The sequence below is a fragment of the Cinclus cinclus genome, chromosome 13, assembly GCF_963662255.1.
Source record: "Cinclus cinclus chromosome 13, bCinCin1.1, whole genome shotgun sequence".
Classification (NCBI taxonomy): domain Eukaryota; kingdom Metazoa; phylum Chordata; class Aves; order Passeriformes; family Cinclidae; genus Cinclus; species Cinclus cinclus.
Genome location: NC_085058.1, coordinates 9,052,966 through 9,067,744, shown reverse-complemented (window position 1 = coordinate 9,067,744; position 14,779 = coordinate 9,052,966). Strand labels below are relative to the sequence as shown.

At 37.7% G+C, this 14,779-nt stretch overlaps 1 protein-coding gene across 2 annotated transcripts in view; it reads left to right on the top strand.

Annotated features, from left to right (window-relative positions):
- UNC13C (unc-13 homolog C) overlaps nt 1-14,779 on the top strand; it is a 128,110-nt gene that overhangs the window by 100,586 nt on the left and 12,745 nt on the right. For both annotated transcript variants that reach the window (XM_062501805.1, XM_062501804.1), the window contains 6 exons: nt 3,050-3,138; nt 5,322-5,471; nt 6,861-6,984; nt 9,629-9,685; nt 10,765-10,845; nt 14,417-14,564. In XM_062501805.1, coding sequence (XP_062357789.1) covers nt 3,050-3,138; nt 5,322-5,471; nt 6,861-6,984; nt 9,629-9,685; nt 10,765-10,845; nt 14,417-14,564 — 649 coding nt within the window. The remainder of the gene's footprint in view (nt 1-3,049; nt 3,139-5,321; nt 5,472-6,860; nt 6,985-9,628; nt 9,686-10,764; nt 10,846-14,416; nt 14,565-14,779) is intronic.

Genomic DNA, 14,779 nt, shown 5'->3' with positions numbered 1-14,779 from the left:
AGAAAAGTCAAGAATATTAAGAATTTATAGAAAAGTATGATTTATGCATTATTAATGAAATTAGCTTGCTCCTTTAAAAAATCCAATTTTGAAACCTGGGCAACCTACCCCGATGTGTTATAAAGCTAGCCCACATATGCTGGGAACTGTAAATGGAATCCAAAATACATTTGTCCAAGGGATAAGCGCATTGTCTTTTCTCTTTTGGTGCTTAAATTAGCTATGGTACATAGCTAATGACACTCATAACTGGGTTTTATTGTTGGTTTGTTGGGGTTTTCCCCCCTCAAATAGAGCCTTTTCCTTTTATTTTCCTGAAATATATTCAGAGAAGTTTATTAGTTTTCATTCCTTCTTTATCAAACTCTATGAAGCAAATGACACTTGAAGAGAAAGAGAAGTCCCCAATACCATAAATACTTCATTTTCATGTCTGTATATCCCTCCATGACATAATCTCAGATGCTGATCAGCATTGCCCTTGATCTCATTTCATGCTTCCATCTTAGCTCTGCCATATCAGGAAAAAGAGGCAGGTCATGCTGTGGCATATTTGGATGATGCCTGAGGACAATCATTAGCACATAGAAGGCACATGATAAAATAAATGAAAAGTGCACGATTTAGTTCTGCTGAGACGCTCAAATCACCGTATTTTCCAGTACCTAAAGAGAATTAGCATTTAAAAATCTTGCTGACATGTTCTTAGTGATGCCTCCGTGGCCAGGTGTGGAGCACTGGCCGGGCAGCCCGCATACCTCTTTGTGTCACACTCCTCCCCGTGCCACCTCATCCATGAGCATGGGCATGTGTACACACAGGGCTGGAGGTCCTGCCAGATGCCTCCAGCTGTGCCCACACAAACTTGCTCATGCAATTTGTGAGCACAAAGCCTCTAAAATGTTTAATAGTTGCATGCACCCTTCTATAATGTGTGTGATGTCCACAATCTGGCATTAGCATTTAATCCTGTTTTGGCCGGACTAAGTTCAATTCCAGGTGAATTTAGCAGATGCGTTTTGTTTTCTGGTTAGCACAACCACCTCTGATAGAAAGTACCTACACTGACCTCTGTAGGCCCAGTAACAAGGTGATTCTCTAGTTTGTGCATGATCTGCTAAGAAATTTTGAGTCTTCTGCTTGCCTGGTATTTTGTGTTTTCCTTGACATGTTCAGTGTGAATGCTTGTGTTTCAGTGTTTGTTAAATGTTTATATTTCAGTGGTCATAAATTTGGGGTTTGTATGTATCCCTCGAAAGGAGACAGTATAATTCCCTAGTGAAATGCATTTCCTGGAAAAATCTTTGCCTTTGATAGTAAAGTCTTAATTTGTTTACTAACATAGACATTGCAGTAAAATTAGCTTTTTAATTCCGGCTCTTCATATGAAGGAAAGCAATCATTTTAAGTGTATGAACTGTCAAAGTGTGTCTGCCAGGGACACTACTAAGATATACAGAAGCAACAGAAGTTCTCTCAATGCAAAGTAATTCAAAACTAAATCAGTAAGTAGTCACAGTAAGTACTTACAGTAATAAGTAAAATATGAGTGAGCTTCTCAGATTAGAAGAGTGCTACACAACACTGAGTATCTTCTAAAGGACTTGTGGTAATTCCCCCTTGTCACTTATTTCAGGTTCTTGTGAAAATCTTGGATTTTCTATGATTTCAACCCACACATAACCTCTAAGGAGATGAAGGATGGTCTAAGATTAAAACACTCATTGATCATAAACACTCATAGATCACTGAATCTGTTTCAGTTTGCTTTGCTGTAGAATTCCTGTGTAGTCTCAAGTAAATTATCCAGTGTGCTGTGACAGCTTCCCCTTGTCTCTGAAGTGTGATTAAAAGAACTGACCTGCTACACCACTGTGCTCTGAAGCATCAGAGGAAAAGTAAGCACCAAACACTACTCATGTGATTGAAAGATAGAAAAACACAAGCAGAAACAGCCTTGATTAAGTATTCTAAATGTGCAATGTCCTTTGAAATTGTCAGAAGATCTGTACCTGACCTTGCTGCAAAACAGAGTCCACAAATTAAGCATTATCATTGAAAATCATTCCCTAACACTGTGATGTAGACAGCTGGAAGACCTGGAGCATCAGCTATTAATTCCCATTCATCTGTTGATCCTGGTGATCATCTATCATATCCCAGAATGGACTGTAACTGTTTTTCCTGAGTGCTAAAGATCAGGGAGAGAAAAAAATAATATTCTTTTTTAATTTGAAAAAGGATCCATAGCAAATAAGTTTGCTGGTCAATATCAATAGGGTACCTTTTTGATTAAATGCCTAGGCATGCATCCTCATCCTTGTAAATGCAAAAATATATTTCTCCTCTGCATTAACTTTTCCTCTGTTTCACAAACCTGTATCAGAGCATCAGAATGTGTTACTCTGTGCTTGAATTTTATTTGCCCTAATGGCTTTTAGAAACAGCAGTATTGAAATTTGGTGAAGTCCCTTCCCACCTATTCTGTCAGTAGAATTGGCATGGATCAATTCAAGACATCTTTTTCAGTGCTGGCTGTCCTAATTTTACACTGCATTACAGAAACATATGAAATATGGAAACAACTTCAATGCAAATCACAAAACAAAATACCAACAGTATTGAAATGTACAGAAATAATAAAAATATTAAGGCATCTGAAATACTATTAACATGAGCACTGACTTTTCCTTCATCCTTCTCTTGGGTGCATTGTTAAATACCACTGGCCTGATAATGGTATTTCTCTCCTTGTGACTGCCAACACAGTTTCCACAATCCCACAGAAAGTAATTTTTCAGTGGCACAGTTTTGATTTCTAACAATATAAATATTCCCTACTGTAATCAAAGATTTTTCCATACTTTTTTAAAATGGTACTTGTATATCAAGGCCTACTAAAGCAATTCTGTGTCGCAACAGGTGTTTCCACATTTGATTTTCCATAGTGCAGTGTATCTTTGAATGTAATTCCTAATTCATTGATTGTAATGGAAACCCCAGGAACCTAGTGTATAAATAAAATATAATGTTATTTATCTCTTTGCAGTTGGATCCTGAAGCTAGTGTTGTTCTAAAAGAACTTCAGGTGAAACTTAGCAATGTATTGGATGAACTCAGTGTAACGTATGCTGCAAGGTAACAAACCCATTTTGCTGCAAACCTTAGAGGAATATTCCTTCTCAAAAAACCTCCCTTGTTGATGAAGTCTGGGTGGTTATTTGGCTGTCCTGAGCATGGCTTGCTTCTGCCCTGATGGAGTGGTGTGCATTCGTGTGTGTATGTGTTTAGACTGGGAAACAAGTCAAGTATCAGTAACCTCACTGTAAAGACAGTTGAACTTTGTGGGTGTGAACAAGTTACAGAGGTGAGGCTGATGGCTTTTGTTCTGCTTTTTGGAAAGCAAAGTCACTGCTTTTTTCTTGCCTGATGCTATATTAAACTTTCCTCTCTGACCATGTTTATGTTACTTCCCAAGACTGGCAGCTTTTTCCAAGTAGCCTGCTTCAACCAGGGATGTCTGCCTGTGTTTAGCCTGCTTCAAGTGATCATTGTGAATGGCCTTCTTGGGTCATTTGCTTGCCTGTGGCTCTTCAAAAATTGTCTACTGAGCCTTATTCTCAAAACCTTTCATTAATCAGAGTGCACACTGCAGTCCTGAATGAGTATGGTGCTGTGCCAGCAGTGCTTGTGGTATAAGAAGTAGTAAGTTACTTCAAATTAGGAAGAAATTTAAGAAAGAGGGATTAGTGCTGCAGTGGTGTTCATTAAGCAAAGTCTGTAGTTGCTGATTTAATCCATTGATGGGCAGTCTGGGTAGACAGTCTGCTTATTTCTGAGTGTGCTTGGTTTGCTGTATTGTCTTGCTGTACTTTTGCTCCCAGGCTCTGCTTCTCGGATCGTTGACAGTGCATGAATATTATTTCTTTCCAGGGCTTCTTTCTGAATGAGCCAACTAGGTTTCTGCAACAGCAAACCCAGAATAGCTCAGTGTAGGATATGCTCCAGATTGCTAGAACATTCCTCATGGGTCATTTTACTGCTTGAGTCTGTGAGGTTAACAATGTTGGAAGGATGTCTAATGTCAAGAAAGGCAATGCATTGTTTTGACTTTTGTTGGAGGAACTGGTCCCAAAAATCTCCATGAGTGGTTTCACTAGCTGCCTCATGTTGTTTTTATCTAGGGCTGTAAAGTGTGTAGGTAAGTGTACTTCCAAGTGCATTTGGAAAAGTTCCTGACTTTTCCAGTGATTTCACATGGAGGTTTGCATTCTCTTTTTACAATTAGCCATGTCTCTGGAACAACTTCTTTTCTCTCTCAGTACATTCTCTTTCAGTTTCCTCAAGTTTTGCCAATTTATCTTTTCACCTAAATAGGCCCCATATATTTTTTGCCTCTGTTTTGCATTTCTGTTCATAAACTAATCCTAAACCATTTCAATCCATGACAAATCCACCCATAAACCAAATTGCTGTGTGTGCAGACTCTTCCTGCCTCTCAACTGGTGACTGATTAACTGCTGTTCTGCTTTGTGTCAGTATGTTGTGCAATGATTATCACATCAATAGCACTTTAAGACTGTCAGACACTCAACCAGATCAATTTTCAGAAAATCTGAACAGATACAAACTTAAGAGGAAGGATGTGTTCAGTCACCTTGAAGTGAAAAAGATTCCTCCCAGGAGAAAGAGTCTAAGTGCTTCTAAGTAAGGGGGTTTTTTGAAAAAGAATATTTTAAACAGTCCAAGTGTTTAAACTCTGTGTAGTTGCAAAGAAGTAACAACCTTCTGATGGCACTGACTGCATGAAATCTGGAAAAAAGTCATTGAGCCGAAAAGGGCAGAATCAGTAAATGTTTTTGATTTTACCTCAAGAATAATATTAAAGCTTGGTTTCTGTTAATCATCAAGAGAAAAATTATTTATCATCATCTGTTTGTATTGTTCTTTCACACCAAAAATAAAATCTTGAAAAGCTGTTCCTAGCTGGTAGTCAGTCATATCTAAACTATAGATTCTGATGTATCTTTTACTTTCGGAAAATAAATATTTGGCATGCCTACAAGGGCATGAAAATTGTGGCAGAATGGAAGCAAGGCAGGGAAAAGATCAAAACATGGCATTAATTACTTATATGAGCTATGATCATTAGTGGAACTTATTTTCAGACCAGAACACCACAGTATCTTCGATTTTGAACATTGCATCATTGCAGAAAATATTTAAGTCTTGTTGCACCATCATCCACCTGATGCAAAATCAACATTATTATTTTCTCTCCCATAATGCTTTCATTTTCCTTTTTTTTTTTCATCCTATAGTTTCCAATTTGTTATTGAAGATTGTGTAAGACAAATGAGCAATGAACTGAATCAAATGCGAGGAAATGGGAATGCAGCAGCCAATAAGAACAGCGCAGCCATTGATGCTGAGATTGTGCTTCGGCCTCTCATGGATTCCCTGGACAAAACGTAAGTGTGGCAGACTGGTTTGTGTGGCAGACAGACTGGTTTGTGTGGCAGACAGACTGGTTTGTGTGGCAGACAGACTGGTTCGTGTGGCAGACAGACTGGTTTGTGTGGAAGACAGACTGGTTTGTGTGGCAGACAGACTGGTTTGTGTGGCAGACTGGCAACTGGATGCTGCAGTCAGGCATACTTGGTTTTGCTCTGAAGCACTGTTGATTCCTGGAAGGACTCTATAGTATTTTTAATATTTCTAGTATTCACTGTGTGCAGAATCCCATGCCTAACCTGCTTACTTAACACTGAGCAATTTTTACATAGGTTACAGGCTTGTCTTTCCATGTCTTGTCATCTTTTGGGTCATTGAAAATGAGCTGGTGCACGGTCTCTCCTCCACAGGCTGTGTTACAAAGATGAACAAAAGTAATTCCCATACTTGAAATTGTCTTGCATTTGCTCTAGGCTTGTTCTCAATGTCCTGCTGCTTATTGGTATGCACTTCTGTGGCACCAAAAACCAGGTCATCATCCAAACAGCAGCTTGATTTTTTTTTTTTATATTTGTTAAAATGCTAAGTTTTGAGAGGATGCTCCAAATTCATTCTGGCCTCTGTAAGCATAACTTATGCTATCATCATTCAGCAGTGGCAGGTTCTGAAAGGCCATGTGCAGCACAGGCACATCTGTAAGCACATTGATGTCCTTGGTCATTGGTGTTTCTGAAACACCAGTGGCCTTTTGTTGGAAGTGGCTGTGAGGACAAGCAGCCTGGCACTGATCTTGTACTTGAGGTCTAGAGTCACAAGTTGCACACCCCTTTGGTTCCCTATGTGGGTTTTCCCCAGCCAGAAATTTTCAAAATGAAGATGGAAAAGGTGCTCTAAAAATTAAATTTTACTGTAATAGACAGCAAGATGGCTCAGACATGTCAGTACATAGAAATAAATGCTTCCAAACAGTAGCTGAGAATTTGCATTAGTTGTCAGCAAGCAGTTCTACATCCCAGTAGAAATAAAAACAAGAGAGACAGTTGCTCTTTATTTTTAAGACATAAACAAATTATATACTAAAACTTTAATTTAGGGGCGTGGGAGTGCTAAATTGTATCATCTATCAAACTTTATAACTCATCATGATTTTGCATTTTCAATAAATATGCATCAGTGATATACTAAGCATTAAATTAGATAGTGGAGATTTATATGAGTTTGTAATCTGCAAGTCTTTTTGCCAAAAATATTGACTGATAATATTGCAAAATAATTTAGCTGCTGAGAAATTTTTGTTAGTAGAGAAACTGTAAATCTTAATGGCTATTAATCTAAGCATGATAGAGAACCTCTGAAGTCTTAATGCTAGTTTTGGTGACTGGTTTGTGGTTTTGTTTTTATTCCAGTTTAAGTGTCTCTGCAAAAATCTGTGAGAAGACAGTTCTGAAACGGGTTTTGAAAGAGCTCTGGAAGTTAGTCTTAAACAAAATAGAAAAACAAATTGTGCTTCCACCACTGACAGACCAAACCGTAAGTGTTCCAGAGTAATTCTCAGTAGATACAAAGGACTGTAATACTGTGCCTGATGTGCTGTTGCCAGGGGGTCTGACACTATCCTGGTCTGTACCTTGACCACAAGGACAACACCTGGACTGCAGGCAGTGTGCTGCTTTCTGGTGTCTCAGAGTCCTGCAGCCATCTAGCTCTTAGCTGGTGAGGAGATCTTCACTCCTTCATTTACTGCCTGCCCCAGCTCAGAGCAGATTTTATGAATTCAGTCTCGTGAAGGAATGCAGTCACATGCTCTCACACAAGGGGTTTTAAATCCGATTTCTCTCTCAGCTTCGCTGTGCACAGTAACATGAAGAGTGTTCCTTGCCCTCCCTAGTCGCATCAGAAATTCAATCACCTCCATTTTTGTAGGTTTGAGGAAGCCAGGGATGCCCCATCCCATCCTCCAGCCCTGCCTGCTGTGCCATTCCTCATCTTGAGGCAGCATTTAATTAACATCAGGAAGCTTAAGCCAAATAGAACACTAAACATCTGGGGTATTTTATTAGCAGACTTGACAGGAGGTCCTCTTTGGGCAGACCTGCATTTCCAGCCTGCCAGGAAGAGGGAAGGGAGCTGTACTTACACACTGTGAGCTGCACAGGAGACTCTCGTGGGGCATGGCCTGATGTGAACTCTGGTGGCTGAGCCCAGGGCAACAGAGAAATCTGATCCTGTCGAAGGATCAGCAAAGAGAGCCTGGCTTGGAGCCCTTTTCATAATTGCTTTTCTGTTTTCTTTTTGTTTGTTTCGTTTTGTTTTGTTTTTTTCGTTTTGTTTTGGTTTTTTTGGGGGGGATTGGTTTTTTGTGTTTTTTGTTGTTGTTGTTGTTGGGTTTTTTTGTTGTTTTGCTTTGGTTTTTTGTTGTTTTTTTGTTGGTTGTTTTGTTCTTGTTGTTGTTGTGTATTTTTTTCTTTGAGGGATTGGGTTAACATAACTGTTAATTCTTCTTGTTTTCAATTTCATTTTAAAACAATTGACCATTTTATGACAGGCTAACCATGATGTTGCCACAGTATGTCTTTGGCAACTTTGCTGTTACACATCCTATGGTACCACTTCAGCTGCTATAAAGCTGTTGGTCAGGGTCCATAAGTTAAAGGCATATCATTAAATCATATTATAATATATTGAAGATGCATCAAAGAATAGTGCTGGACAGGCAGGGAAACTCTACTAGAAAATGTATAAATAGTGCAGAGATAGTAATGAATTTCCTGAACTATTAAAAATTCTAGAGTAGATCTGATCATGGCTAGGACTCCACTCACTGAATTTGTTCATATTTACTGTCATGACCTTGTTAACTCTGCATAATTAGACTCAATCTCTCTTTCAATAAGTTTCAAATTTACATTTCTGAGATCTTTAATGTGCTTTTCAAACTTTTTGTGCAAATTTTATCTGCAAATACAGAGGTAGCATTGCAACTGGGTAACTGTATTTTCCATCACGTATTAGGATCATTTATTAGTTTCAGGCAGGATCAATTATTCATAGAACAATCTGTGCAAAGGTGAGCTTCTCTAGTGGTGGCCTCTATGTAGAGTGGTTCTGGTAGGCATTGTGCACTATTTCCATTTATTTTGGTAGTTCTGTTTACTATTGAACACATAATGAAAGAAAAGCACTGAAAAGTAGGCTACTGTGAGAGATTTTTCTAGCCCTGAATATTTCTTTCTGTTTGATGGTGAGTGGCACAGGCATCCAGAAATGGGGTTTATTTTTTCACATCTTTCTATTTATATTCATATTTATCTTACCATTCTACTACTAAAAATAATGAAGATTTAAGCTGTAGTTCTAGATTACATTTTCTTCAATTGAAGCATTTAAGAAGCAAAATTATTTCTGGAAAATGAAATTCTTTAGAACAAAAAGTCTAATGAAAAATAAGTCCAGTGTAAGTTGGATGAACCTTTTTTATGAAATCCAGATAATCAGAACTATGTCTTGCTGAACTGCCATGTAACTGCACTGGTAATTATATTGCTTGGATTGATAAAAGATGGAATTACAGTAGGGTTCTGTTTGTCTGAGACAAATGTGTAGGCATTGGTCTTTGGTGTCATGCCAGGATTTGGCTGTTGTAAAATATTGCCTTAACTTCAAATGCTTCGGTATCTTTTCTTTTAACAAAGGCTCTGGCTCACAGTACACCGTTGTGCTGTGTTTCACTTAGCTGAGGTTTCCTGCTACACAGGCTTTTGCAGGTTCCTCAGGGCTGCTCAGTTCCCACTATGATTGTTCATGTTAGCCCAGCACCTGAGAGCTGCAGTTATGGACAAACATCTCACTGATACACACTGAGAACAATCACAGCCTTAGCTTTCAGTATTAAATACAAAATGAGACAGCAGAAAGGAGAACACAAGACTGCTCTCAGCAGAAAATGCAATATTTGTATCAGCTGTAGGATACTGAAGGGAGTCTTGCTGCAGGCATTCAACCACTTGGCCTTATCAACTGAATGAAAATGTGTCTCCTGTGCAACTGAAACTTTTATTTAGCTTTGCAAAACGATGACTTTGGCCAATGTCCTAGCAGAAAATAAGATTGTGTTGACATAAAAAGAAAACATGCTGTTATGAGTCTGTTTCCTTAATTTTCAATGTGATTACAGGGGCCCCAGATGATATTCAGTGCAGCCAAAGATCTTGGACAGCTGTCAAAACTCAAGGTAATGGAGCCAGATGAAGCCATGAATGGTTTGCACTAACCAAAAAAAAGGAGGAAATATTAGTGACTGTGAGGCCAAACCTCATCCCTCATTCTTGTTCTTATATAGTATAATAAGATTGAATATGGCAGTAACTACTCAGAGGTGAATAATTATTGTGCAGTTTCATCAAAACCAAGTTATGAATAAAAGACTCTATGTTCATATGGTAAGTGATTGGTACGTGGGTCAAGAAGCCATCATTCCCATATTGCACAACTAGACCTTATGAGCATTAAACATCACAAGAAAAAAAGAAACCAAAAAAAAAGGTATATTTGCTCCTGTAACCAGTTCCCAGTTTTGAAAAAGCCCTTAATGTGAGAATGCCAGTAATTTTCTTTCTGTGGGCTATATATGAGCATTGAAACACTGTATGTACCTCTGCAGTAAAGTCTTCAGCACTTCAGTACTGGAGTCCATCTGATGGACAGCAGAGATGTTTGATGCTGATGTCAGTTGTTTGCCAGTCAATTCTGCCATTAGGATTTCAGATTTGTACAAAGATGTGGTATTTGGGGCCTCTGACTTTTCCATTTGCTAGAAGAGTTAAAATATTGCCTAAGTAAATCATGGACTGCTTATTTAGATAAAGATTTATCAGGAGTGTAGTCACTCTAAGTCTAACATGTTCTTATAGGAAACCCCCCCCCCCCTTTATTTTACACATAGGGCGTTAACAAACATCTGTTAAACATTCAGGTTCACTAATAAAATTAATTACTTCTCTATCATCTAACATAAGTATTTTAAGTTAAATTTTAACTTTCCTTCATCCCCCAAAACAGAGAAATAATGCATCCTAGGAAAAGAAGTAATGCTCAGTATTAAATAGTGGATCTGGTTCTCTACAGTCGTTGTTTCAAGAAACAGCACAGTTGCTCCAGGTTATCATTTGTTGTGAAAGGATTCTGAATTAATCCCTGTTAATCACAGTCCTTGGGGGGCATTTGGCGGATGCCTGTTTGTTTTGCAGGGAACAGATATTCACAATATTGTCTCTCTCTCAAAACCCACTGCAGTCTTGTCTTGCTTTGCAGGACCACGTGATCCGAGAGGAAGCCAAAAGCCTGACCCTGAGGCAGTGTGCAGTAATGGACGTGGCACTAGTTACTATAAAGGTACAGCTTTCTGTGCTTTTCTGCTCTGTGCTGGAATGCCCAACAATGACTGGTTTTCAGATAAAAGACTGGACACTTCCATACTCTCTTCATGGATTTGGTTTATGAAGTCAAAAGAAGCCATTAGGATTATTTAATATATTATTAATTAGCATATTATTTAATTTGCTTATCAGTCTTTTTCACATTGGCCTGGATCATTACTTGGTGTAAATAACTTAAAAGCAATCAGTTTCTACAATAACAGCATATTTTCCTGTCTGCTGGGGAGAGACAGCACATCAGGAAGGTAAGGAGGCAGCTACTGAAGTATAAAATTGAAGATATAAGTAAGAGGAAATACTTATGATCAAGTGTTTTGCAATAAAACAGTCTCCAAGGCAAGCAAAAAGCAACAGAAAGGGCTCCCAACTGCCATTTTTTGTATTTGTAGTGGAATTGGCATTTATTTCAGAAATAAAAATAATTAGGAATTAGTAATGTTGTGGTAACAAATTGAACAAATTGAAAAATGGAACAAATTGTAAGTATGCTCCAAAGTAAGCTGTGTGAAATAAAGTATATGAATCTAATAATTTTCCTTTCAAAACGTTTATTCCAAACAAATAAAAGCTGGGAAAAAAATAAACTCTAACCTTGTCTAAATATCCAATGTTTGAACTCTTACAGATGGATAGATAGGTGTTGACCATGTTACTAAAAATGTCTAGATTTGGAGGAAGAATATTAAATAAGGGAAATCCCTTTGTTAATTCAACATCCTTGTATCTGTGTGCTAAATTATAATAGTTAATTCATAATATTCATTAACTGAGCTAAAGAATGCTTCCTGAAAAATGTCTTTTCAAATTGTAAGGCAATGACTGTGTGCATTATAACTGCCTGCTGTACTTACAATCTAATATGGCAAAATCATTTCCAAAATGCTTTAAAAAACTTTGATCGTGCAGAAATTGGGCTTACACTGGTAGAAAGTGAAAAAAGGCAAACTTTATGAGTTAACTCAAGAAAAAAAGACTGCTATGTTTATTTAGGAATGTAGTTCATAAGCTTAATGATCAAAATATAGAAGTTTTTTGGTAATGCTTAATAAATGTAGTTTAGTTAAAAGCAGAAATCATGGTTGCCCAGATAAGAATAGGAGAATGGTACAAATGGCATGTTGTGTGTGTTCAGAAATTGGGTAGCTGATTATGATAAGGAAGGGTTTTGCAGTATCTCTATTTACAGTCTTTTTTTATTTTTCCTTTCATTTAATTCACTGAGAAACAATCAAAATTTAATTGCAGATGGTGTTATTAATCCTTTGATAAATATAAAGGAATATTTTTTAATCTTAAATACATAGAGTGTATCATCAGTCGTTGCATTCTATAAAAAGAACCATAGCAATTTATATAGTTATTTAATATTTTTCAGTTTAATTTGCAGTTTGCAAGTTAGGAGAAGTGACTTCCTGGCCTCAGTTATCTCAGACTGAGTTCTCTGCTGCCTCATTATGTCAGCCCAGAGACAATGTTCATTGCTAACACTGTCCCAGTTCCCAGAGACCACCACAGAGTACACCCAGAGACCCTCCACAAAGAGAAACCAGCACCCAAAGGGGCTTGGCTGGCACTTGGCAGCTTTGGGCTGAGACTGCAGTGGCTCCAGCACTGATTTCCACACACTTGACCCTGCATTAGTCAGTGTGACTTTCAAACCTCTTGGGTCACCTACAAACCTTGAAACAGCTCAGAGAGGAGCAAGAGTAGCAGGGGAATTATTTCAAGGTTTCTATTTCTAAGGAACAAGGTAATAACAGATCCAGCTGAAGGAGTAAACAGGGTTTTACAGATTATCTTTCTGTATTCAATTCCATACAGTAATGATACATTCACATTGCTGGTTTTGCTTGCAAAATTTACCATCTTTGGGTAAAACAAAAAGAATAGTTAAGAACTCAGGAAAACAAGGCTCAGGTGTCTTTTTTCTTTACATGGCTGTTAGCTTTCATGGAGCTTTCAGCCATGCATAGCTGCTGCATCAGATAATGTTTTACTGGGAGACACAACTTCAAAAAAAATCACAGTAATGCCCCAATAGCAGGAAATACTAACATATTTTAACACTTGCTTCGAAATTGGTTATGATTCTTAGTGAAATCATGACTGAACTCTTGAGCAATTAGGATGAGAGCTTTATTTGGAACATATCGTATGAAATAACTTCCTTGGAAAGATGCATGTTTCTATAAGTGTGTAATGATGAGAAGATAGATTTATTCAGAACCTTTTAAACTGACACTATCCCCATAGTATTCAAACAATATTAAATGCTGCAGCCTGATGACATCATATCCTATTTTGCTCCTACTGATATTTTTTCCCTTTAACAGTTAGTAAAAAGCAATACAGAAATGTAAATAATAACTGTTATGAAACACTTATGTTTCATCTCCTGCAGAATCCTGAGAACTGGAAAGTGAAATGTGTGCATTAAATGGAAAGGGCAGATGTGGACAGTAGGGCTGAGCTGTCCAGTTAAACCTGGGATATAGCATTTAGTGGAGATGTGTGTATGCAAGCTGGAATGTAGATGTTGCATCTATTCCTTTGCAAAAAAGGCAGGGACAGTAGGTTCTGCTTACAGTCCCCACACTCCCTGAACAGAGTGGACCAATATTGCATCTCATCAAGTAGTCATTGTGTTCCTGAAAAATATTGTTTATTTTTACTGATTAGCCATTAATGGGAGCTTTATTGATCTTGAGAGCTAGAACTGTAATGGTGGTTGCAAAATGCTTTGCCAGGTGTTTGAACAAAATGAAGGGATGTAACACATTTATCTTTTCATTGTAGCTGATGTGTAGTAATTCATCAAACACTGTCCTCTATAAAACTTGGGGAACAATTTTTCATTGTGAGAGGAAAAAGGGAAGAATCTGTCCCCTAATCTTTCTGAATTGAGCTTTGGGGTTGAAGATATAATAGAATACATTTGTATATATAGTTTTTGTATATGTACTTTACTTAGTCAGCATGGCACCAAAGTCGTAAGCATTATTTGTTTTTCCAAATCTGCCTGTGCCAGAAGAACTGTAGTCCTCTTCTCACACTGCTACTCAAAACTTCACCTTCTGGAGTACTCTCTCTAAAATTTTTTACTAAATTCCCTTTTCCCTAAAAAGGAATGTATATTTTATCTGTGCTTGTAAACCACGATTTCATTTGAGAGAGGTTTGTGATATTTTGAGGGTTTTCAGAAAAAGAATTAAAACTTCTTCCACTCTCTGCACCCTAAAAGAATGCTTCAAATGTTTCTCCAGTTTTGGCAAATGAATACTTCAGATCATGAAGACAAAAATCAAAATTCTGTATACTATTTTCTTCCCCTTTTTCTTTTTTTTTTTACCCTTGGAAAGAAGCTTTTGTACTAGAAATTATGACAGTTATCTCAAATGCTATAATGAATCTACACACACCTGCTGCTACTCCTAAACATTCACTTAAGAATTTTACTTAAAGTTGCATGTCTGTAACTGAGGCCTTTTTTTTCCTCTGTGAACAACCATATTTGTTTTTCATTTTAGCAATACTTCCATGCTGGAGGAAGTGGGCTGAAAAAGAATTTCCTGGAAAAGAGCCCAGACCTACAGTCCCTCAAGTATGCTCTCAGCCTTTACACACAAACTACTGACGCCTTGATAAAGAAATTTATAGCCACACAAACTTCTCAGAGTAAGTGATCTGTAAGGGACATAGAAATGCATCCTAATATATTTTAAATGTTCTAAATTATTGATTGCAGATTACATTCTGCACCCCCTGTGGTATTTTAGAGTTTATTGACACAAATGTGATGTTACTGATGTTATCCCTTCTCTAATGCTGTTGTTGGAGCTTATCTGGGGACAGTTCCTTTAGGGGCTGGTGGCTGCACAGCAAGGACAGTC